The 25799-nt window shown below is 35.8% G+C and overlaps 1 protein-coding gene across 4 annotated transcripts; it reads left to right on the top strand.

Annotated features, from left to right (window-relative positions):
- The first annotated feature begins 1648 nt into the window (after positions 1-1648).
- Positions 1649-25518, top strand: si:ch211-196h16.5. 4 transcript variants are annotated; one of them, XM_685006.11, is made up of 12 exons: positions 1649-2104; positions 2799-2888; positions 3145-3240; positions 3924-4019; positions 5294-5380; positions 7061-8863; positions 13427-13600; positions 20801-20974; positions 22177-22347; positions 23102-23275; positions 24586-24759; positions 24873-25518. In XM_685006.11, exons 1-12 carry the CDS (start codon positions 2043-2045, stop codon positions 24895-24897), a joined length of 3126 nt encoding a protein of 1041 aa, XP_690098.5. In that variant the 5' UTR covers positions 1649-2042; the 3' UTR covers positions 24898-25518. The 4 variants fall into 4 exon arrangements, with proteins under 4 accessions (XP_690098.5, XP_068078003.1, XP_073762619.1 ...); XM_068221902.2 differs by lacking the exon at positions 22177-22347; XM_073906518.1 differs by lacking the exon at positions 13427-13600.
- The last annotated feature ends 281 nt before the right edge of the window (positions 25519-25799 follow it).

The following is a 25799-nucleotide window of genomic DNA, read 5'->3' on the forward strand; positions in this document are numbered from 1 at the left end:
GTGGTGACCCCTCATAAATAAAGGGACTAAGCTAAAGGAAAATGAAGGAGTTTTGTATAATCTCGATAATTTTATTAAAAAGTCTGCAAGCGGTTCACAAACTATCAATCTGCACTGTGTGTTGTTTTATAGGATGCTCAGGATATGTGATCTGTTTTATATGTCCTCCTACATTATATTGTTTATTTCTGTAATCTCTCATACATGAGCATTAGCCTTATCATACTGTGAGGAAAACTCTACACCCAGTTGCACAGACGTGGGGACCCTTATTATGGAGTCTCTCATCAGTTTTTGTTTGTACATTCGTCTGGTGTTTTATCTGCCATTACCTGTTAAATGTTTATTCCATATTCTATATAGATTTAACCTATTTATTACTTATAGTATAACTATCATTCTCTCTCTACACATTCTCTCTCTACACATTTACACGTAGACTTCCTTTCCTGTTAACCCAGAATATTTGTAAAAAATAAATAAATAATAATAATAATAATAAAAATAAAAAGAGCCTATAAGCGATCATGCCTGCAGGTATCGGGCAGAATAACACAAGCAGCCCCAGATAAAAATACTTTACCTAACAAAAGATTATTGCTGTTCAAACTTTTCACCTGAAAGAGAGCAGATATGGGTAATTCTTCAACTACGGGCACTTTCATGTCCTTTGATCATATATCCAAAAATATATCATTTTGTTCAAATTCCTTTTTCTTTGTCAAACTAACAATTAAACCTACTTTAAAAATGTACCAGCTTTCTATTATATATTTTTCACATTATTCAAGCCCCTTTTAGGAGTCAAAATCACAGTTTTCAGCTTGTCACAGAACCCAGAGTTTAAACTTCAACAATGAAAATCACATTTTAAAACATTATTTGTCTGGTAATTATTAATGTATCTTAATGAAGCACTAGAGAAACAAATTAAATATTTTATAGTTATTAATGTGAGGCTGTTATCGATATTATTTTTATACAAAATACAGCTGTCGCACAGTATCAGTGTCATTTCCACTGTAATTGTGCTTTAAACAGTTTGTGTGAAAGATTATTGAGGTGGTTTCTGTGAGAATGAACAGTGCCATCATGTTCAAAATAGAGGGAATTTCAATTTTCATCAACAACACTTGAAGAAGAATCACAGTAAATATCACTTAATAAGGAAATGCATTTATTCTACGTCATTTCCAAACATGTTGTAGCTTCAAAGATGTTTTTAAAAACCAAACAAAATGAAGGTAAATAAGAGTGTTTTGTATATATGAAAGGCTAGCATCAATTCAAAGCTAATCAGTGAAGGTATTTTTATTTTTTTTTCACTATAAACTGTTGAAGTGTCATTTCCACCACTGTCATTTCCATCACCACACACATTTATAAAAAATATTTAAAAAGTTTTCATCACACATTAAAAGTGTATTCACAGTGTATGAGTTCATGCTCTATTTATTATACAAATTCAGTTTATTTATTTTCTAATAAGCTCTTTATCAAATTAATATTAAGTTTTAGAGTGTGACAGGTGAACAATTCAGCACACAACTGACAAATGTGTAATTATTATATATTGTGGAAGGATTGGTTAAACTAGATGCAACATTGATCTTGGACAATGTTTAACTGCTATCATTTGTTTTATTTTGAAATAAAAGCTGTATATTCAGATGTGCTGGAATTGACATTTGTTCAGTTTACGATAAAAAAAATGTTTCTCTTGTCTAAGTTTGTCCTCTTACACATCTTGAGATTAGACAAATTGTTTAAACTTATTGTCACGTTAATTTTGAACAAGTTTTTTTACTCAACTTCACAAGGCTAAAAGTGCTCCAAGTGGTGCTCGCTGCATTGCGAAGTTATATGAACGCCATTGCTTCCGCCGCCCATCCCCCTCCCTCACCTGACCTCCCCCAGCTCACCTGACACACACCTGCACGTGAAAGTGAAAGGAAAGTCAGTCTCTGTCGCCATTTTATGAAGACAGAAACATCGTCTTACGAATGTAGAAGTGGTGAGATTCCTTCAGTTCGGTTGTTGTGATGGATCATCGTGGACATCGAGATGAAAACCTGCCCAAAGGTAGACCTACATTTCCACACAGGTGAGTGACGAAATTTGTTGTGTTTTATTTTCGGTATATTTTGTCGTCATGTCCAATCTTTATTACATATAGGTCGATTGTTCTGCTAATTATATTAATTTATACATAATTGTTCAACAATATAACGGCATTGTGCTTTGAGAATCTTCCTTTAAATAAAGCATTGGCCTAGTTTTGAGGGTGAGTCTTGTTTCCGCGTTGGAACACGGAAAGAGTTCCTTATTGATCCTGTAAAGTGACAATAGCCTGTAATGTAGTCAGTGCGGTTCAGAGGATATTATTCATTAAAAGATCTTTAACAGTTGAGAAATTTGAAAGAACACATTGACCATGACATGACATAACATACAAGAGCGCTTAGGTTTAATAGATATAACAAGCAAACTGTAACCAACAGTTCAGAAAAAAACACATTAAACACACTTAGTGCCAAATGATGACTGATACATAGAAGTTTATATGCCAGTAAGGGAAAGCAAAATAACAAGAGTTTGAAGACAATAAATACACATAAAAAATTTGGTGTGTAGGTTAGGGAACACACAGAGAACAATTGAGTAAAACAAACAAAACAAAACAAAACAAAAGTCTCCATGTAATAACGTAATGTTGTGCCCTGAATCAGTACTACAGTATTATGAATGTAAGAGTGTGTGGATTATATTTGCTGGACGTGTTCTTCTTCGATGTACAGATCAAACCCTCCAGAGCCCAGCGGTGTGTCTATGAAGAGTGACCGGTCAATGCATCATCCACTCAAATTTAAGGGAAACACTGGGTTTAGGTAAGTGCTGATCTATTTTTATTAATAGTATTATTTATTTATTTTTATTTGATCATTATTGTTTTTTACAATTCTTAACTTGAAACATAAAACACACTGTAAGGCAATCAATAAAATAATAAAGGCGTTGAACAGAACTGAGAAACACCACAAAAGTCTCTGTGTAAATGTAGTAGTTTAGTCACCTGAATCAGCGCTACAGGGGTAATGAATGTAAGAGTGGATTACATGCTTGTTGTGTTCATCTTTAATATAGAGTGAAACCTCCAGAGCCCAGCGGTGTGTCTATGAAGAGTGACCGGTCAATGCATCATCCACTCAAATTTAAGGGAGGCATTGATCCTGGGTTTAGGTAAGTGCTGATCTATTTTTAATTAATGATTTTTTTTCAGTTTTTGAATGAAAATTTAGAGAAAAAAATGTTCATTAATAATCCTGTAGTAACAAGATTACCTGTGAGCAGCCAGTTCGTTTCAAATGATATTTATTAAAAGATCTTAATTAACAGCTGAGAATTTTGGAAGAACACTTACTGTAAAACTACATTGACCATGACATGACAAATGCAGGGAAAGCTTATCAGTGTGCAGTTAGATTTAATAGATGAAATAAACATGCAGTAACTAACCAGAAACCAGTGCAGAAAACCATAAAACACAGGACCTGAATGTAACGAGGTGTCAGCTTCAACGCTTCCCATTCACTTGTAATGGGTGATGTCAGTCGTTGCTGAACTGCATTGTGGATCCGTCGGAGCCGCTTCAGAGGCGTTGCTGGCTGCAGAAGTTATGACTTGCTCAACTTTTCAAGCGCCAACGGAAGCGTCAGCCAATCAGATCGCTGTATGCAAATACACCAGCTCAGACAGTGGCCTATTGTTGACTGAATTTCATTGGCTGACGCTGCTATGACGATCGCGTCAGCCCCAACTTCAGACACGCCCTCTGTCAAAGCGTTTATGCTGAAGCCCCGTGTGAATGGGGCGTAAGAGTGTGTGGTTTACATTCTCATGTTGAGTTTATCTTCAATGTACAGAGTGAATCCTCCAGAGCCCAGCGGTGTGTCTATGAAGAGTGACTGGTCAATGCATCATCCACTCAAATTTAGTGGAGGCATTGATCCTATGTTTAGGTAAGTGCTGATCTAAACTGTTCCTTTATTTATTTTATTAAGTTTATTTATTTTCTGGCTTGGAAAATAGATTGTTTATTTTTCTGAAAGTCTTAGTTAACAGCTACAAAATCTGGAAAAACACACTCTAAAATCAGAAGCTAAAGCAGATGCAGTCATTAGAGTGTAGTTAAAGGGCAATTATTTATACAGGACTGTATCATCACAAGTAAATGTCGGTTTTCTTTCATTTGAAAGCTAAAGAAGTCACTACTGTGCAAAACGTTCAGTTCAGTTTAGACTTGATGTATTTAGCTGCATTAGTGTAAATAAAATCACAGATAAACAAGATTTGGGTCAGGAGGGTCAAAATAATTTTCACAGAGGGCCACTTCAGCATTATGGCTGCACTAGGGCTGATTATAACTGTAAGACTGCATACATGTTATTATTCATTATAGTATTGCTTAAAAAGGGCTTCTTTATTTCATTAAAACATATGAAAGTAACAAATAAATACTTGTATGTGTAAAAATGTAAAGTAGGTGTTACTCTGGGTTATTTTAACATGTATCCTTTTATCAGGGTAAGAAACCCACAACATTTAATTAAATAAATAACAAAGACAAATTTCACCAGACACAAGTCTGCACCTTTCTCCAAAACTCTGTCACATTTGATAGAGCAAAATTATGGAAAAACAAATCATTTTGAGCTGGATCATAAAGCAAACATGCATAATGAGTGATGTAGTTTATAGTCAATATAAGGCAGCATCAATTGTTATGATGGGTTCACACTAAACGCTCACTCTAGATTATTGACAGAAAACCTTTTACCTTTTTGCCATTAACAAAAATCTCCAGTCACTGTAGAAACTGTCATACTGAGACGAGTGTAGGACTGCACATTTACACTGGCTGATCTCACTTGATAAACAAGCTTTTTAGTTGATCATAATGTACAATCATGGCACTGCTGTTGACTGAGTTTACTGAGATGTAATTCTGAGCTTGGTGAGCAGCTTTCAGAATTCAATGTTTGCTAGATGGTGTGGTGTTGCATAATTCTCTGGTTTAAGGTAATTTTTACTCTGACTTTCAGATCCACAACTTTTGTAAGGGAACAGGTTTGACATTAAATATAAACAAATAATATATGCTTTATTGATATTGATGGAATTTTATTCATACACATTGAAACTGTATTTGTGTGAGTTGTAAAGTCTCCAACAGCATAATACATATTAAGATTAATTTAATTAATTCTTGCTTTGTTCTTGATTTGATCTACAGGCCTCCTGAACCCAGTGTGTCTGAGAAGAGTGGCCAGTCTGTGGATCCTACTTTAAAGTTTAGTGTACACACTTGTCACGGCTCTAGGTAAATCAGTAATAGACAACACTGATTAATATTGTGTGTTTACAGTAGGTGAGAGTTCAATGTGGCTTACACCGACGCCACTTTAAATGGGCAAGCACGTGTTTTAATGTATGACCGCAGTTTGTGAATATGCCGACAGGGGGCACAAAGGGACGGGACGGGAATGGATGGGAACTTACAGAAATAGCCTATACCGCAGCTGTAAATATGCTACTGTGCTTGTAAATGAAGATGAAATGATAAAACACAGCATTACATTTTCTTCATTAATCATAAAAAACTCGTTAACACACTTCATTATCATTGTAAACTTGTTAAGTGCAATGAGGATTCACTTTGGAAAGTAGAATTGAAGAAATAAAAGACAACTAAAATGAAAGCAAAAACATTCAGTACAATAAGTAGGCTTAAAAAATAAATAAATAAAGCAGTCTTTTAACCTAAATGTAAAGAGATTTTCAGTGTTTGCTATTTTGATAGGACTAAGACAGTCATTAAATAAGCTTTTTCATTTACATTTTCATTTATGTTTTTATTTACATTTTCGTTGTTGATTATGTTTTACTATCTCATTTTACGTCTCAATTATTGTACAAAATAATAAACAAAAAATGAAAAATAAATGAATAATGAAAGTAGGCCTAAATCATTATTTATTTAAAGACATTGCAGTGAAACACTGAGAGACGGTCCAGCGCATGGTCTAAAGAGCTTAAGTTGAATGCTGCTTCATCAACAGCATAAAAATAAATTATACAACCACAAGCAGATCACTAAAAGTATAGTAAAAAATAAATGAAGTCCCACAAATTAAATAAATGAAGTCCCGCAAGTTTATTTTTGATAATTTAGTTTCAGTTCAGTTTTTTTCGAAACGTTAAGGTTCTCCTTTAAAGTATAATTGTTTTTTGTTTGTTTTTTTACTTGTAGTAATGGCTCAGTATCTTTTGTATTTTAATTTCCATTTCAGTCACCTTGTGTGTGAAATATAATGCACAATATATATAGGGCACTATGAAGGCTAAAGAACTTAATTCTTATATTTGCTTTTTGCAGCCTAGGGCTATACTTTTCACCATGTATCTTTTATAAAACATACAGTATAGTGTAAAAGCATGTATAAAACAAAATCATATTTAAACTGAACACATTGAAGTTTTGACACCTGTATATGCACAATCCTGGCAGGTTTGCTTGTTTTTATTTGTGTTTTTTATTTTTTTATTTGTGTGTGTTGTATTTGGAGCACAGGTCAGGATCTGTCAGTTCTGTCTTATTTCCAGTCTTAGGATCTTGCAGTCTGAGCTGCCTGTCAGATTTCTGTTGTTTAGTTTGAGCTCATTATGGGTTGGGTCACATTTCAGTTACACCTCTCTTTGAGAAAACATTACTTTTAAGCACTTCAGCTTAACCAGCTGCTCTTTTGTCACTTTAAAATTTACATGTGAGTGATTAAAGCATTTGATGATATTTTAATATATGAAAATATAAAAAGGTTTATACGATATTTTTATTGTTATTATTATTATTATTATTATTATTACTACTATTATTATTATTACTATTATTATTAAACTGTATTGCATAAACTCACTAAACTAAGAGATCATCTCTTTAAACAAATGATTTGTCATCAGACATCACATGCAACATTGAAAACATTTTATTTTAATCTTACAGCCATCGCAAACCCCTCCAGACATTCAGATCAAATCTGCTGAAGAAGTTTCAGTGTGTGTCTGAGGGAACAGCGAGAAATAAATCCCCAACACTGCTGAATGAGATCTACACAGAGCTCTACATCACAGAGGGAGACAGTGGAGAGATCAATAATGAGCATGAGGTGAGACAGATCGAGACTCAATCCAGGAGATCAACAACAGAGGACACACCGATCCAATGCAGAGACATCTTTACAGCTTTACCTGGACAACACAAAGCCATCAGAACTGTGCTGACGAAGGGAGTCGCTGGCATCGGGAAAACAGTCTCTGTGCAGAAGTTCATCCTGGACTGGGCTGAAGAGAAGGAGAATCAGGACGTCCAGCTCATATTTCCACTTCCTTTCAGAGAGATCAACCTGATGAAGGACAGAACACTCAGTCTGGCAGATCTCCTGCATGTGTTTTTCCCTGAAACCAAAGAGATGGAGATATCCAGAGACGGATATAAAGTGTTGTTCATCTTTGATGGTCTGGACGAGTGTCGTCTGTCTCTGGACTTTAACAGTGGAGTGAAACTGTGTGATATTTCTGAATCGGCCTCAGTGGAGGATCTGCTGATCAACCTGATTGTGGGGAATCTGCTTCCCTCTGCTCTCATCTGGATCACCTCCAGACCAGCAGCAGCAGATCTCATTCCCTCTGCGTTTGTCCATCGACTGACGGAGGTACGAGGCTTCACGGACCCTCAGAAGGAGGAATACTTCAGGAAGAGGATCAGAGATCAGAGACTGGCTGATGAAATAATCCAACATCTGAAGTCCTGCAGGAGCCTCTTCATCATGTGCCACATCCCAGTGTTCTGCTGGATCTCAGCCACTGTTCTGGAGGACATGATGAGGAGAACAGATATAGGAGAGATTCCCAAGACTCTGACTGAGATGTACACACACTTCCTGATCATTCAGACCAGCATCAGACATGAGAAGCACTATGAGAAGAAGCTGAAGGATGAGGAGATGATCCTCAAACTGGGGAAACTGGCTTTCCGGCAGCTGATGAAAGGCAACCTGATCTTCTATGAGGAGGACCTGAGAGAGTGTGGCATTGATGAGAGCGAAGCCTCCGTTTACTCAGGATTGTGCACTCAGATCTTCAGAGAGGAGCTGGGCTTGTTTCAGGGGAAAGTCTTCTGCTTTGTTCATCTGAGCATTCAGGAGCATCTCGCAGCTCTTTATGTGCTGCTTTCATTCCTGCTGTACGAGAGAGATGAGCTCAGTGAAAACTTCAGATCAACACGTCCACATGAGTTCACATGTCACACAGTCTTTGACCTGCACCAGAGAGCCGTGGACAAGGCACTGCAGAGCAGAAATGGACATCTGGACCTCTTTCTCAGATTTCTTCTGGGTCTCTCATTGAAATCTAATCAGACACTCCTGAAAAATGTTCTGACACAGGTTGGAAACATCTCATACAGTCAAGAGGAAACAGTTGAGTACATTAAAATAAGAATAAAACTGAATCCTTCACCAGAGAAATCCATCAACCTGTTCCACTGTTTAAATGAACTGGGTGATCATTCTCTCGTCAATGAAGTCCAGAAGTATGTCAGATCTGGAGATCTTTCAGGCAGCAGATTGTCCTCCTCTCAGTGGTCAGCGGTGGTCTTTATTTTGTTGACTTCAGAGCAGTTGGATGAGTTTAATTTAAGAAGATATTTAACAGACTCAGAACACCAGACACAAACACAAAAGCTCCAGACACCTGATGAAGTTCTTCAGAAGCTCCTGTCTGTAGTTGAAGCCTCCAGATCAGCTGTGTAAGTAGCACTGACCAGAGAGATGTGTGTGTGTGTGTTTGTCTGTGTGTCTGTGTCTGTGTCTGTGTCTGTGTCTGTGTGTGTGCCTGTGTGTGTGTGTACGTGTTTTTGTGACATGTCAGGACACAAATCTGTTTAATGACATGGGTATGACACAGGTATTATAAAAAGGAGGTGAAATATGAGGACATTGGTGACGTCCTTATAAATCCTACAGGATGAGTTTAATCAGAGAGAAAAGCTGCACACAGTCTCCTGTGATGGTTGGGTTTAGGGGTGGGGTGGGGTGGGGTGAGGCCAATATAATATACGGTTTGGGCTGTATAAAATGAATGGAAGTCTATGTAATGTACCCACTTTTCACTGAAACAAACGTGTGTGTGTGTGTGTGTGTGTGTCTGTCTGTCTGTGTCTGTGTGTTTTTGTGAGGTTTGACAATGAAACAAACTTGTATAATGTCATTGGTATTACACAGGTATTACAAGAAAAAAGTGACTTGTTTTATCAAAAAGCTTGATACTGAATGAGTTTGTTAGTTTTAGTTTAGAGAAAGGAAAATTTGCAGTTTTCTATAAGTGGTGGGGTTAGGTGTAGGATTGAGGTAAGGTGGTAAACTTCCTGACCTTCTTTGACTTCCCTGATCATTTTATTTCTACTGTTGAAGTCAGTGTGTACCATCAGCCAACATTCTTCAAAATATCTTCTTTTGTGTTTATAAGGCATGAATCTTTAGCTGTTTTTCTGAATCAATAATCAAAAACAGAAAGCAGTTGAAGGATGGCGTTTCAATCATTATTTATCTGACTCCACTGTAGAGATGGTCATTTCTGTTCATTTTGCCAGCCGACAACTGCCACATTTTAACTGAATATTAACCGTTAGCTGGTCAGATTAATATTAAATAATAATAATAATAATTGACGTGTCTATTTTGTGTCTGACACAATAAATATTGCAGTTTAAAATACTGATTAATTTCAACATGAGAACATATTAACAACAGATCATCAGTCAGTCACCTGGGCCCGGTTTTTCAAAGTAATCCATTAGGATTTTGGACAAGGGATTGGACCAAATCTTTAAAATGGGTTTAAAAAAAAACGGATTACATAATCGGATTAGATCACGCTATATCCAATCTTGGTTTTGGTCCGGATCAGACTTTTTGAAAAAGCGGGCCCTGCAGTGTTTCAAACAGCATAGAAACAGAATAAACTAAATAAAAAGAATAAAATAAATATTCCTGCTCCAGATATTTTCACTTAAATGACAAAATTAGATTACATAATGAAAACACTGACTAATCCTTTTAAACCGGTGTAGGCTGTTTTTTCCCCATCAACTTTTTTTTTTATCTTCGGACAAATAAAAATATCAGGCTACCTCAAATTAGTCGCTCCACTGGAAATTTGCATTAAATTAATGCTCTGCTGTTATGCTTATATCATAAACCTCTGTCTACATTTTTAATAGAAAAAAGGTTGGTCTGTTGGTTCACTAAATCATCACAATTATAGGCTATTTGTTGTGTTTATGAGCGATGCCGGAGCGCACTCTGATGGAGAGAAAACCCAGACGCTCCGACTTGTGACCGGCTTGTTTCCAGAGCAGAACACATTTTAAAAAGTTTTGTTTTGCGCTTCTTTCTACAATTGTGCAAATAAACGAAGGTGTTTATGATGCGGATCCAGGACAGAAACAATCAGCATCAGTGCTGGTTTTTTATCAACTCGTCTGTGTCAAACTGTGACCAGCAATATTCTATATATATAAACCGCGCTTTAATTTGTCGCGGTTAATCATAAAGGCTTTTTAACCCAGTATTTCTGCATGGAACAAAACTGCAGTTACTAAACAAAGTTATGCAGACTGTGTGCTACTTTGTACACAGAGACTAATAACCACGCACACTGAATAAACTACGACTGAGGCTATTAACTAAGACAAGCTCGTGCAACTTCATTATTTCCAATGCAGGGACGCACACGCGGCGCAACGCCCTAACGCTTTTCAGACGCACTTAGTTGAGATGACGGTGCTTTTGTGACCGAGGGAACTGCAAACAGCTTAAATTTGAGGAAGAAGCAATGAAAAGTACACAGGTTTGCAAACCCACTTAAAGTTACAAATAATGATGCATGGTGCATCACGTGGTGACTGAGATCAACGAGTGTTTTATCAGAGAGTGCTGAAAGACTCAGAGTGGATCAGCTGTTTAATGACCCGAATCTCGATGCGCAAACGGCTGCTAAATGTAAAATCTAACACTGTATACATTACAGCCAAATAAGCTCACCTTTACTAAGCTGACTCGCCTGAAAAATGAAAATCGGCGCATAATAAGACTAAGCATTTAAAACAACTTAAACCAAAACCAAAACTTTTAAAGAGTGACAGGAGTAAGACTTTTCTTGTCTGATCTTTCTGTTTATTAAATTGACATGCATATGAAACAATAATGCACAATAGATATTTCTTACTGCAATTCTGTATTTTTGTTTGATGCAAGCCATGCATTTATTTGTAACAGCAGGACATTTATAGCAGATTCAAGCATTCAAGCACATTCAAGGCAGCATGATCATGAGAAAAGCAGTTCATTGTTAGTATTATTGTCATCATCATTATTGTTAATATTCTATAATTATTAGAGATTCATTTTGGAATTATTGCACAAATATCAATAAGTCATAACAGAATTAGATTGTCTTTCGGTTTTTGTTAGTCCTGATTGATGTTGTTTTTGAATACAATAAATCTGTTAATATACAATTTGCAGTTAGGAGTTAGGAGCGCCGGTGCTACCAAGTAAAAAAGTTTAATTTCAAGCACTGCATTAGACAAATATATATTTTTATTCTTGTTTTTATTTATTTATTCATTGTTCTGTCAGTTATTTACAGTGTAAAAATATTACTTATGTTTAAATGTCAAAAAAATACTTATTTTTCAGCACAAAGAGGGAAATGGACTGTTGTTTGTTTTTAATATAATAATGTGCTGTATTAATTGGTTACTGAGCAGCAATAAATAACTCTGTAAAATATTTTCATGTGGTTTTTCTAAACTAGTAGTGTTTTGAGATTAATAAATACATAATAATCGTGAAACCGTGATTATTTCTCAGACTATAATCGTACAACCAAAGTCTATAATCGTTGCATTTCTATGAGTGGCTTACATAAAAACATCTGTATTTTTTAGGTAGTGTACTTTTTGTTTTGTTTTTATTCTTTCCATAATATAAAATATAATTGTAGAGCAACCCATATTCTGTAGTCATTAATATTTAACTTTAATAGGTAGAACTGTCCGAAATATGATCAAAAGCAAGTGATGCATCAAAGTTTGATTTAAAAAGTCTTGAATGATTATAAAAATCATTTATCTGTATTATATATAATATATTTAATTATAATAATTATAATAATATTTATCCGTCTGTCTTGCTTTCTTTTGACCGCCTCTGCCGTTTTAAAGAACCTCGTCTATTTGAGTTGTGCACGAATTGACTATTAATAAAATAAAACACTGCAATAATGCTCCAGAACACCTAAACAGTAACATCACATTATCTTGTTTCATTTTATTTATTTGTCCTTATTATTCATCACTTTATTTAATTTTCCAGCATTAAATCTTCAAGCTTGTGTGTTGTCAGGTTGTCATCTAGTGTATGTGCTGCTGGTTTTAGGCTGTACTCACACTAGACTATCTGAACCATGCCTGGGCACATTTGACCCCCATATCCCAATTAGTTTGACTAGTGTGAGTGCTCCAGACCGCACCTGGACATGGTTCAGGTCAATCGTGTCTAGTGTGAGTGCAGTCTTAGAGTGAAGTGTGTGTGTAAAAGAGTGTTTCAGATTCTCACAGCGGCTCGACTGACACTGAGTGAAGAATCAGTTTCACACTTTGCTTTAATCCTGCAGTGAATCTCAGATGTTTACAGTTTTATTGTGTGTTTTATAGTTGATCAGTCTAATAACTGTGATTGTGACACTATTGACCGTGAGATCCTCATTTCCTGTCTTGAGAATTTAGTGGACATTCAGGGCTCTGCTCTCCTTTTCATCCTCCAGACCCTTGACATGTGGAGTTCTGCAAGGGCTTTTTTTTGTACCTTTATTATTTTCTTTATATATTTTACTTTCAGGGTCTATTTTTTTGTAAATATGGGGTGGCTTTTCATTCTTATGCTGACGACACTCAGATTTATGTCCCTCTCAAAAGTAATGATAAAAATGGCCTTGACTCCTTTATGAGATGTCTAATCGAGGTTAAGACCTGGCTGCCGTCAATTATTTTACATTTCAATGAAGAAAAAACTGAGCTAATCTGATCTGGCGATCCTAACCCTCTGCATTTATTAGGGGTTAGTGAGTTATCAGTTTATAAAAAAACTGTTGTTAGAAACCTTGGGGTTTCAGCTTGATAACAAACGGGTAAATTGAGTTGTTAAATCACACAGCACACACAGATTACAGGTTTAACTGTGTAAAGTCTCTGTGTGTGTTGTTGATCTGCTGAACTGAGAGTGAAGAGTGTGTTGTTGTTCTGCAGGTTGATTAATTGTGGCGTCTCAGATGAAGGTTGTGCTGCTTTGGCTTCAGTTCTGAGATCAAAATCCTCAAACCTCAGAGAACTGAATCTGTCTGAGAATAAAGTAGGAGATTCAGGAGTGAAGCGGCTCTCTGCTGGACTGAAGGATCCTCACTGTAAACTGGAGAAACTGAGGTAAGATCATACATTAATCTCAGCTGAAACAACATCAAGGGTTTACATGTGTTTATCAGTCTGATTCTCATTAGAGCTCTTGGTGTTTGAGCCATGAAATATTACTGATAATGAACTATTAATAAAATAAAACACTGCAATAATGCTCCAGAACTCTTCAACAATAACATCACATTTTCTTATTTTATTGTGTTTATTTAAATTTTTATACATCACTTTAATTGATTTTCCTACATTAAATCATCAAGCTTGTGTGTTGTCAGGTTGTCATGTAGTGCAGTGGTTCTCAAACTGTGGTACGGGGCTTCCTCCTAGTGGTACGCGGAGGAATTGCCAAATAATGAAAGAAACAATTAACACTTTTAATCCTTTTATGTGTAATATAACATCGATGTGATCAGCATTGTCTGTTTTGTGAAGCGTACGATCACAGCGCTGTGCGTAGAGTGTTTATTTTAGTGCTTTGTGACATAAGCTGCTGAAAATCAGTTTCCGAAGCTTAAGAATTGAGTCTGAAGGGTGATTTGACTGACATGAAAAGTAGCCAATCACAGTCGACCTTTTCTAGTCGCGTGAAACGTAAGGGCGGGACAAAGGCTTTCTGTGTTCCAGAGACAGAGAAAACAACTTAAAAACAAAAATTTTGTTGGAATAATGCTTCTCGGATGTTTTTACTATAGAGATGTCTAGCAGAGTAATTAAACCGCGGACATATTTCCTGCCTTTTTGATTATCTACATACACGTTTCTCTCTCCGACAGCCAGTCGACTCGCCTCTGACCTGTCACTCCTCTATACAGTCTGAATGGCGCTGTTACACCAAATTCTGCGACCGCCGTATTCTGTGACTCTAGTAGGCGCTGTTCTCACTGTTTAACTTGAACTCGCTCCCACAGGCGGACTGGACACGCAAACAGCGTACATACTCTCACGTGAACGTGCTCGGCGCCTGTGCACATTATATGAGCGCCTCAATATATTTCATCGTTCTCTGTTTACTATTATTGTTCTTGCCTTTGATATATAGATGTTAAGTTTACATATATTTAACAGCCCATCAAAGAAAGCATTTTGCTATAATATGATCAGTACAACGAGCTTTTTTTTATTAATTTTAGGTTATTAAAACACACACACACTATCTATCTATCTATCTATCTATCTATCTATCTATCTATCTATCTATCTATCTATCTATCTATCTATCTGTCTGTCTCTCTGTCTGTCTGTCTGTCTGTCTGTCTGTCTGTATGGCTGTCTGTCTGTCTATCTGTCTGTCCATCTGTCTGTCTGTCTATCTGTGTAATTAGTCTAGTTTGCGTCGTTAATGCCTCATTAATGCACCCAGGTTGCGTGTGTTGAATTAATTGTTCAATGTTAGTATCTGATCCCTCGTATTTCACACAGAAAAAAATAATGTTCTCCAAATGCAAACAGCTTACATGATAATAAAAAACTACAATTTTGATAATACATACCCAATAAAAAAAAAAAAAAAAAATATATATATATATATATATATATATATATATATATATATATATATATATATATATATATATATATATATATATATATATATTAAAATATGATCAAATACAACACGCATGGTTTAATCAAACGGTTTGTAATAATGTTTCTGGACAGTTTTGCTCTCTCTTTCTCTTTTCACCGCGCACTTGCATCTTTCAAAATGATATACAAGACTTTTTAATGCTCATTTTAGTATTATTATCGTATCCATATTAAAGGACTATGTGTTAATTCATGCATAAGTATATAGATCTACACCATAGATCTTATTTGGTCAGCAAAAACTCATAGCAATAAAGATAATTCTACACATAATTTTATTTAAAGTTTATGCAGATTATTTTTTCCAAAATGCCAAATCACAGTCCTCCGTGCATGCCAAAACAGTTAGGAAAACCGTTATAAATATTACCTTAAAAATACATATAGAGCCTACAGATAAGTGTTACCTGACATAGCCGAAATAAAAATAAACAAAAAATGCAAGTCTCTTCCCTGCCTTACTGTCTTTTTCAAGTTAGGAATTTTTTTTTAAAACACACAGCAGAAAATGTATGATACATATAAAAAAAGTGGTTTGTTTCATCACAACTGTGGAGTCTCTGCAGTTTGCAAATAATATCTCTGTAGTGAACAATGACAGGGAAAAAATTGACATTAGACTGCTGAATGAATCTGGTACTTTGTTTTTCACTGCATAAAAATAATCAAGTTGTGTGAAAAAAGGGTATAATTTGGAGATATTTTGCCTTTTGATATTTTTTATTATAGAATTGTGCAAATTTAGAAAATGTTAATTCAATATTACATTTTAGAGATAAGTAATTGCCAAATTGTCAAGCTATAATTTCCATAGCAACTTTTTTCCCACATGACTAAGACCCAATTAACCCTTCATATAGTTGTATATAAAAGTATATTTTGGTTTAATAGATGACCTTAGTGAGCTGTGCCACTATTGTGGGGAAAATAATATAGAAGTGGAAGAAGAAAGGGGAAACGTACAGAAAACCATTACCTTGTTCTTGGGTAACCTTCTTTTAAAATAAGATGGCAATCTCAAAACACTTATTCCTTCGTTACAGATTCAGTGACACGTGTGACCAGAGGTATCACATGTAATGTGTTTGAGCCTGACCCCATGAAGCCCCTACAAATGTGCAGAATGTTAATCCGATACCATGTCTTTATGTTAATAGTTTTCAAGTAATTGTTAAGTTAAATGTTATCTTAGATTTAACCTTTTTGAAAATATACACATAAAAAACATTTCATTTTAAATTAAATTATGCACCTTACTTATTTTAATTTGTGTGCATACATTCTATTAACCAGTATTTTACACACACTTTCCACATTTACTTAAATAATTTTCTTTTTAATTTAAAAGCCATTTAAGAAATTCTATAAACATATTTAGGGAACATTTAAAAGGGATCAACAGTAATCTACATAACTGCTTACAGGGGAAAAAGGCTAAAACAAACTAGACTAGCTACACAGACAGACAGACAGACAGACAGACAGACAGACAGACAGACAGACAGACAGACAGACAGACAGACAGACAGACAGACAGACAGACAGACAGACAGACAGACAGACAGACAGACAGATAGATAGATAGATAGATAGATAGATAGATAGATAGATAGATAGATAGTGTGTGTGTGTTTTAATAACCTAAAATTAATAAAAAAAAGCTCGTTGTACTGATCATATTATAGCAAAATGCTTTCTTTGATGGGCTGTTAAATATATGTAAACTTAACATCTATATATCAAAGGCAAGAACAATAATAGTAAACAGAGAACGATGAAATATATTGAGGCGCTCATATAATGTGCACAGGCGCCGAGCACGTTCACGTGAGAGTATGTACGCTGTTTGCGTGTCCAGTCCGCCTGTGGGAGCGAGTTCAAGTTAAACAGTGAGAACAGCGCCTACTAGAGTCACAGAATACGGCGGTCGCAGAATTTGGTGTAACAGCGGCGCGGGAATGGAGGTATTGCGCAATAACTCATTTCTGCAAATGCGGCGAGTGCTTTTTTTAACACGAGACAGCGCATTCATGTACGCAAATCGCTAAAACAGATATGCGAGCTCCTAAATAGGCTTTTTTAAAATGAACTGCAAGTTCTCTCATGATCGCCTGTGTGCTCAGATTGAATACAATCGCGATCTCTCCACTATTAAAGTAGACATTATTTGTCTTTTTTCCTTGACTAAATTTAGTCAAAAGTATTCAAAGTTATCAAGTATTTAGAATTAGATTGATGCATGATCGATGACAATGCAAATGGTCTTCTTATTTGGCTGTATTGTGAAGCGAAACTTACTTTTAGCAAAGGTGGAACATTTTTTATTTCTTTACGACAAAAGAATTATGCTGGAAATGTTTCTGGATGAGGTATTTGTGTGGTTTATACATTTAGCTGTATTCTGATCTGTCTTAAAGCATTACAGGTCAAAATAATCCGTTGTTATATTTATTGTTTATTTATCAAAATTAACAATAAAGGCTCTTAAAACACTGCTTTGATAATGTAGTGTCGTCATATTTCAAATACCTCAAGTAAAATGAAGTCATTTGTTTTATTTTTTTACTGACAGTGTACTTGTATTTTTTATTTATTTTTTTGTATTTTAGATTAAGATCAAGTGTAAAATAAAATCTACATGTGATGTGCAGCTATTTAAGAAACAAATTTGCCATATTGTAAAGAAAAATAGTGTAAAATATGTAAATAAAAGGCTAAATTTAGATATTTTACCATATACTTTAATTTAACCTTTCAAAGCTTGAAAATATTGTTTAAAAAATGGGCAAAAAGTGTCTCTATGGCCTTAAAGTTTATTTGGTAGTTTTGCCAGTGCTATTGAAAAAAGATTAATTGTCATGAAAGGAAAAATCGACCACACTTATTTTGTCAGTGCAAGTTCCTATACATGTAGCTTTGAGATTTAAGCAATTAAACCATTCAATCAGGTTTACACTTAAAAAAAGTGATTTCAAAATGAAAATCTGATTTTTTTTTTCAAAAGTAACCAACTAGTACTTTTTAAAAGAGTACTTTGTCTTTTACCTAATTTTAGTATTATTTACTAAAATTTGTGTTATTTTAGCAGTGTAATAGTATTTTTCCTTGAGTACAAAAAAGATTTCACAAGCATTAAGTGCAGGTTTATTATATTATTAATATATGATTAATAAATATTATTATTATTATTATTATTATTAATGGTTTTTATGTGTATCTATTCCTATGCAATGTTTTATGGGTTCCTGAGAATACATTTCAGGTCTTCAATACATAGCATGTCAGTCTTGAAAAAAAAATAGGTGCTGGAATTGATTTTCATTAGGCTGTGCCTGTATGAACCCTGTCATATGTACATTTAACATTTCAAGATTTGTCTAAAAGTGTATGAATATGACATATAGCCTATATTTATGAGGTCCAAGCAACATTTCCAGATTTTGATGAATAGGCTATTATGAAAACTTTAGATTTAAGTGCAGCAGTTTTCTTTTTACTTTTTAAAGGGTCACGAAACACCAAAACACATGTTTTGAGCTGTTGACAGTGGTATATGTGTCCCACACTGCTAAAAACACTATTAGGACACCTATATTTCACTAAAAAGTGTAAATTGGTTGTTTTTGCGTTATTTCAAGCAAATTCGTACTTCCGGTTTGAAACGAATTTTTGAAGCTGCGTCACGGCCATGACATAATAGCGTGTATTCCAGCGTGCAGACTGGGCGTCTGTGCCAGAGTGTGTCTTATTACGTCTTACAGTGTGATGCATTAATGCATGAGTAAGGCTTGGTTCAAACCAATCAGCGCGCTCTATTGTGCAACTTCATTAATATTCATTAGTGTCACAGTGTTTAGACGACAGAGACGCCACGTTGTGTTGGCAAAACAAGCGTGAAGTGTTGCTTTTATAGTTTGCTGCCGTTAAGTTTTGTTTTTATTTTCTCTCTGTGAGAGCTTATCTGGATCACGTGTGGATTAACAGTGTACGCGACGCTCGACAACAATAACTTACGTGTCTAAGGAGGAACATTGTTTACTTGAGAGCTGTTCTCATCTGCAAACGCTGAAATCCGGATTCGCTTGTAACGTTAGTCTTCTCTTCATAATGACGCGGCTCTAGTTGCTGTGGATTGTCCTGTCTCTACAGATTTGGTAAGTGAGCGACCAGCGCTCTTTGTTTATTCAGTTTGTTCGTATCGAATTAAGTTAACTATTGCACTGAGTGCAAACATAGCACCGCATTTTGTGACCGGAATAACACACGCGGCTTTCTGACGCTACCTGCCGTGTGCATCTAAGTTTCCGGGAAATGCGGAGGGTTTTTTTCTCTCATTCCCCGTGCGGTATCAAACATTGCATGAAAAATACACGCTTAGAGCAGATCCTCGAATCAAATATCGCGTTTGTCGCGAGGGGCATGAATGAATTCCCTGAATGAAAGAGCCAAACTGCAGTTAAAGTCCACCATTTAATAATTTGGCAAATAATTCAACTACAGATGTCCATGTAGGTTAAACACCATCACTTTCTCATGTGTGTGTATTTTGACTGAAACTCGCGCGTGCCCAAATAGACACTCCCACACCATCCCACTTTAGTTCCTCCGACACTCCCCCCCTAAACAGAGCTGGACACGCCCACTTTTCTGACTTTTTCCAAAGTAGAGGTGTGAAAACACCCTGCTGAAACGAGGGGGGTTCATGGCCCTTTAAGAACAGCACTATTTTTTATGAACCTTTAAAAGCACATTTTAACTAAAAGGTTTTTTTTTTTTTTTTTTTTTACCTGCAAGCACAGTTAATGTTCAGACTATTTAAAATGTTTAAAGTGACTGACAATAATACATATTCTTAATAATAGGAATTAATCTGCATCGTTTTTAAACTGTGCACACCTGTAGCTGCTAATTAGGCCCACAACTCTATTTTTAATACTGGTTAAAAAATAGCGTCGTAAGGTGGTACTTGGAGAGACAATTTTTTTCTAAGGTGGTACTTGGTGAAAAAAGTTTGAGAACCACTGATCTAGTGTATGTGCTGCTGGTTTTAGGCTGTACTCACACTAGACTATCTGAACCATGCCTGGGCACATTTGACCCCCATATCCCAATTAGTTTGACTAGTGTGAGTGCTCCAGACCGCACCTGGACATGGTTCAGGTCAATGGTGTCTAGTGTGAGTGCAGTCTTAGAGTGAAGTGTGTGTGTAAAAGAGTGTTTCAGATTCTCACAGCGGCTCGACTGACACTGAGTGAAGAATCAGTTTCACACTTTGCTTTAATCCTGCAGTGAATCTCAGATGTTTATAGTTTTATTGTGTGTTTTATAGTTGATCAGTCTAATAACTGTGATTGTGTATTAAAAGCTCTCAACTATCTCAGTATAAACTTATTTAAGCTGCACACTTCATATTCTGATCATCAAACACATCCACACACCAGTAAAGCAGATTCCTGATCATGATGTTCAGATCACAGTGATTCATATTCAAATATAATCAAACTTAAATAAACAAACTCACTGAAACATGAAGCACACACAGATTACAGGTTTAACTGTGTAAAGTCTCTGTGTGTGTTGTTGATCTGCTGAACTGAGAGTGAAGAGTGTGTTGTTGTTCTGCAGGTTGAGGTGTTGTGGCGTCTCAGATGAAGGTTGTGCTGCTTTGGCTTCAGTCCTGAAATCAAACTCCTCAAACCTCAGAGAACTGGATCTGTCATGGAATAAAGTAGGAGATTCAGGAGTGAAGCTGCTCTCTGCTGGACTGAAGGATCCTCACTGTAAACTGGAGAAACTGAGGTAAGATCATACATTAATCTCAGCTGAAACAACATCAAGGGTTTACATGTGTTTATCAGTCTGATTCTCATTAGAGCTCTTGGTGTTTGAGCCATGAAATATTACTTATAATGAACTATTAATAAAATAAAACACTGTAATAATGCTCCAGAACTCTTCAACAATAACATCACATTTTCTTCATTCAATCATTGATTTTCTTGTCGGCTTAGTCCCTTTATTAATCCGGGGTCGCCACAGCGGAATGAACTGCCAACTTATCCAGCAAGTTTTTTTGCAGCGGATGCCCTTCCAGCCCATCTCTGGGAAACATTCACACATACATTCACACACACACTCGTACACTTTGGACAATTTAGCCTACCCAATTCACCTGTACCGCATGTCTTTGGACTGTGGGGGAAATTGGAGCACTCGGAGGAAACCCATGTGAAGGCAGAGAGAACATGCAAACTCCACACAGAAACGCCAACTGAGTCGAGGTTCGACCCAGCAACCTTCTTGCTGTGAGGCGACAGCACTACCTACTGCGCCACATTATTGATCACTTTAATTGATTTTCCTACATTAAATCTTCAAGCTTGTGTGTTGTCAGGTTGTCATCTAGTGTATGTGCTGCTGGTTTTAGGCTGTACTCACACTAGACTATCTGAACCATGCCTGGGCACATTTGACCCCCATATCCCAATTAGTTTGACTAGTGTGAGTGCTCCAGACCGCACCTGGACATGGTTCAGGTCAATCGTGTCTAGTGTGAGTGCAGTCTTAGAGTGAAGTGTGTGTGTAAAAGAGTGTTTCAGATTCTCACAGCGGCTCGACTGACACTGAGTGAAGAATCAGTTTCACACTTTGCTTTAATCCTGCAGTGAATCTCAGATGTTTATAGTTTTATTGTGTGTTTTATAGTTGATCAGTCTAATAACTGTGATTGTGTATCAAAAGCTCTCAACTATCTCAGTATAAACTTATTTAAGCTGCACACTTCATATTCTGATCATCAAACACATCCACACACCAGTAAAGCAGATTCCTGATCATGATGTTCAGATCACAGTGATTCATATTCAAATATAATCAAACTAAAGTAAACAAACTCACTGAAACATGACGCACACACAGATTACAGGTTTAACTGTGTAAAGTCTCTGTGTGTGTTGTTGATCTGCTGAACTGAGAGTGAAGAGTGTGTTGTTGTTCTGCAGGTTGTGCCGATGTGGCGTCTCAGATGAAGGTTGTGCTGCTTTGGTTTCAGTTCTGAGTTCAAACTCCTCAAACCTCAGAGAACTGAATCTGACTGAGAATAAAGTAGGAGATTCAGGAGTGAAGCTGCTCTCTGCTGGACTGAAGGAAAACTCTAAACTGGAGAAACTGTGGTAAGATTATACAATGATCTTAATTGAAATAATAATATATTTTATATCAAGAATGCTGTACAAGTTTATCAGTCTGATTCTCATAAGAGCTCTTGGTGATTTGGTTTTGGTTCTGTTTGAGCTATGAAATAATATTTAATTAATAATTAGAACGAGCTATTTATTGCATTTGCTATTTTACTGTAGTACCCTTAAACAATTAAAACCTTTACATTTTTCTTATATTTCTTAATTTAATTTTCAGTCATTAGTTTAATTTATTTTCTGCTTGTATTTTGGCTGGTGTCATTTAGTAGATGTGCTGCGGGTTTTAGATGAAAGTGTGTGAATAAAGCAAGAGTTTCAGATTCTCACAGAAGCTCGTCTGACACTGAATGAAGAATCACAGATTCACACTTTACTTTTAAACCAAAAGTCAATATCAGATATTTACAGTTTTATAGTTTACAATTATTTAGTTGATCAATCTGAAATCATTGATTGTCCATTAACAGCAGTCCGCTATCTCAGTATAAACTTATTTAAGCTGCACACTTCATATTCTGATCATCAAACACATCCACACACCAGTAAAGCAGATTCCTGATCATGATGTTCAGATCACAGTGATTCATATTCAAATATAATCAAACTAAAGTAAACAAACTCACTGAAACATGAAGCACACACAGATTACAGGTTTAACTGTGTAAAGTCTCTGTGTGTGTTGTTGATCTGCTGAACTGAGAGTGAAGAGTGTGTTGTTGTTCTGCAGGTTGTTCATTTGTGGCGTCTCAGATGAAGGTTGTGCTGCTTTGGCTTCAATTCTGAGATCAAACTCGTCAAACCTCAGAGAACTGGATCTGACTGGGAATAAAGTAGGAGATTCAGGAGTGAAGCTGCTCTCTGCTGGACTGAAGGATCCTCACTGTAAACTGGAGAAACTGACGTAAGATCATACATTAATCTCAGTTATTGTTCTCTACAGTATTTTAGGGATTTTCATCATCATCATGTTATTAAGATCTTCATCATTTACATTAGAGAAATATTTCTACTGAAGATGATTTTCTCTTTAATTATCTGCACTCATGCTGCACCAGTTTACATAAATACATAAAGATTCAGAATAATAATGTCTGTGTTGAGTAAAGGGAAATGATCTTTAAAGCTGAAGTTTTAGAAACATTTAGACAAAACACTAATAATAAAGCCAACATGAGGAATCCCTGAAGCAGAAGCAAATGTTTGAGCAAAACACATTCATATTAGAATAATAATGTCATATATCAGCCTTTAGTCAGCAGAAATCTTCATTTCCCTCAGTTATTGATGAAAGCATTGAGTGAAGCTCATCCAGAAGTGTTTTCCTCTGTTTTTCTGCTTCACTTCTGTCAGTTTCAGGATGAGCTTCAGCACTTTCAGCATTTTCTATTATAAAGTCATATAAATCAGTGAGGAATGAGAGAATCTTCATCTCTGGCTGCATTATTCTTCTAAGACACGAGGCAAATTCACAACTGAACCCACAGAAATGTCAGCTTTATTTCATTTAGATTTCTACAATCTCTATTACTGATTTCTCAATACTCAAAACTTTCAGCTTCACACAGCAGGAAACATCCAGAACACACACAACTTTCCAGATCAGCTCATTCTTCCAGAACAATATTAATGATTTTCACCAAATAAAACAGCCTAAAAGATCTACAAGATATATGAACACACTGTGTGAAGGATTTTATTTACAACACAAGAATTGACTTGAACACAACATTATGAAGATGATTTCTCCTTCTGTATTGATGTTGATGAAGCTGAAAGACTCTTCTAGAGGTGTTCATCTGCATCTGATTGTTCTGATCATGTTCTAGATCTGGATTATAGTTCAGTGTTTTACTACACACATCCAGCACATTTCTGCAGTTCTGCTTGCTGTATTATGTTTTATATTTGTGTTGTTATGGATTATTATTATTGATGAGCTGTTTTAATGTATGTAAAAGAGCAGAATGGCCTGTGAGCATCAATAGTTTTGGCATCTGTTGTGTTTAAGTAAGTAAATCGTGCTGTTTAAAAGCCGAAACAAAGATCCTCTCAGTTGCTCACACTGACTACTGTTGTGCTCATTATCTGAAGAGTCCTGAGAGAGTGACCCATTGACAAACAGGACAGAGGGATTGTAAAACTTTAACCTAAAGACTCTGTGTGTGTTGTTGATCTGCTGAACTGAGTAAAGAGTGTGTTGTTGTTCTGCAGGTTGGATTTTTGTGGTGTCTCAGATGAAGGTTGTGCTGCTTTGGCTTCAGCTCTGAGATCAAACTCCTCAAACCTCAGAGAACTGAATCTGTTTAATAATAATCTAGGAGTTTCAGGAGTGAAGCTGCTCTCTGATTTAAGAGATGATCCACATTATAAACTGGAGACACTGCAGTAAGTATTAATAATTCATAGATCATATAATAATCTCATGTGAACTGAATCAGCTGTACAGATGTGTCTCAGTGACGCTTGATAATGTGTGTGTTTCTGTGTGTTTTATTCAGTATCAGCTGGGGTTTTATATGTTGAATGTGGAGTCTCTACAGACACATTAAACTGTGCAGAAGTGAAGTGTCAGTGATCGTGCTGCTGGAGTTTATAAAGACTCTGCTGGACGACTAAACATCATCATCAGTGACTGAAACACTCCATCATTAATGTGCATCAGAGAAGAGGAAGAAATGCTGCAGGAACTGCTTTATTCATATCTGCTCACAGAGAAACTCAATGCTGCAGAATTAAAACACAAATAAGCGGATGCTCTTTCTGTTTCCTCCACCTGTGATGGAGCACGTCATGAAGAGAGAAAACCACGAGAAAACAGAGAAACTTTCTGTCTCTTCACACATGTGAGATGATTCTGGACAGTGTCGAGTGATTCAGCTTTCCTTCAGTCTGACTAAAGAGAAACAGCGGCATATTGAAGAGTGACATGATCCAGTTCAGGAGATAATTACTCAAGATTAAATCATTTATTCATAATTACATCAGTCACCATGTCACATGCACACATGTAAATATCTCACTAGTCAGGCTGATTTACACCTTTCACCTTAACCTTCACATTTCAGACCTATATTGTAAATTGATGTACAGGACATTGTTATGTACAGATGTACAGTATTGTTATATGAAAATTGTTAATATGAATATATATATATATATATATATATATATATATATATATATATATATATATATATATATATATATATATATATATATATATGAAAAATGTCATGGTTTATAATATGACAGAAAATGTATTTGTTATTTTTATGTAACTATTGTGTTTATAATACATATACGTGCATCCTCTAAGTTTTTTTTTTTTACTGATATTGTGCTCTATGTTGTAAACTAAAATATTAAATATACACATTATGCAATGTCAACAATTTTAATATTTCAGTATTCTTGTATTCACTGTA

This window comes from Danio rerio, chromosome 1 (genome assembly GCF_049306965.1).
Source record: "Danio rerio strain Tuebingen ecotype United States chromosome 1, GRCz12tu, whole genome shotgun sequence".
Classification (NCBI taxonomy): domain Eukaryota; kingdom Metazoa; phylum Chordata; class Actinopteri; order Cypriniformes; family Danionidae; genus Danio; species Danio rerio.

What these genes read in the sequence shown, in the direction of transcription:
- si:ch211-196h16.5 (XM_685006.11), top strand. Translation starts at nt 2,043, where the DNA reads ATGGATCATCGTGGACATCGAGATGAAAACCTGCCCAAAGGTAGACCT. An exon ending in AAGGGAAACACTGGGTTTAG is followed by an intron (nt 2,889 to 3,144) that starts GTAAGTGCTGAT and finishes TCTTTAATATAG; the next exon opens with AGTGAAACCTCCAGAGCCCA. An exon ending in TCTAAACTGGAGAAACTGTG is followed by an intron (nt 22,348 to 23,101) that starts GTAAGATTATAC and finishes GTTGTTCTGCAG; the next exon opens with GTTGTTCATTTGTGGCGTCT.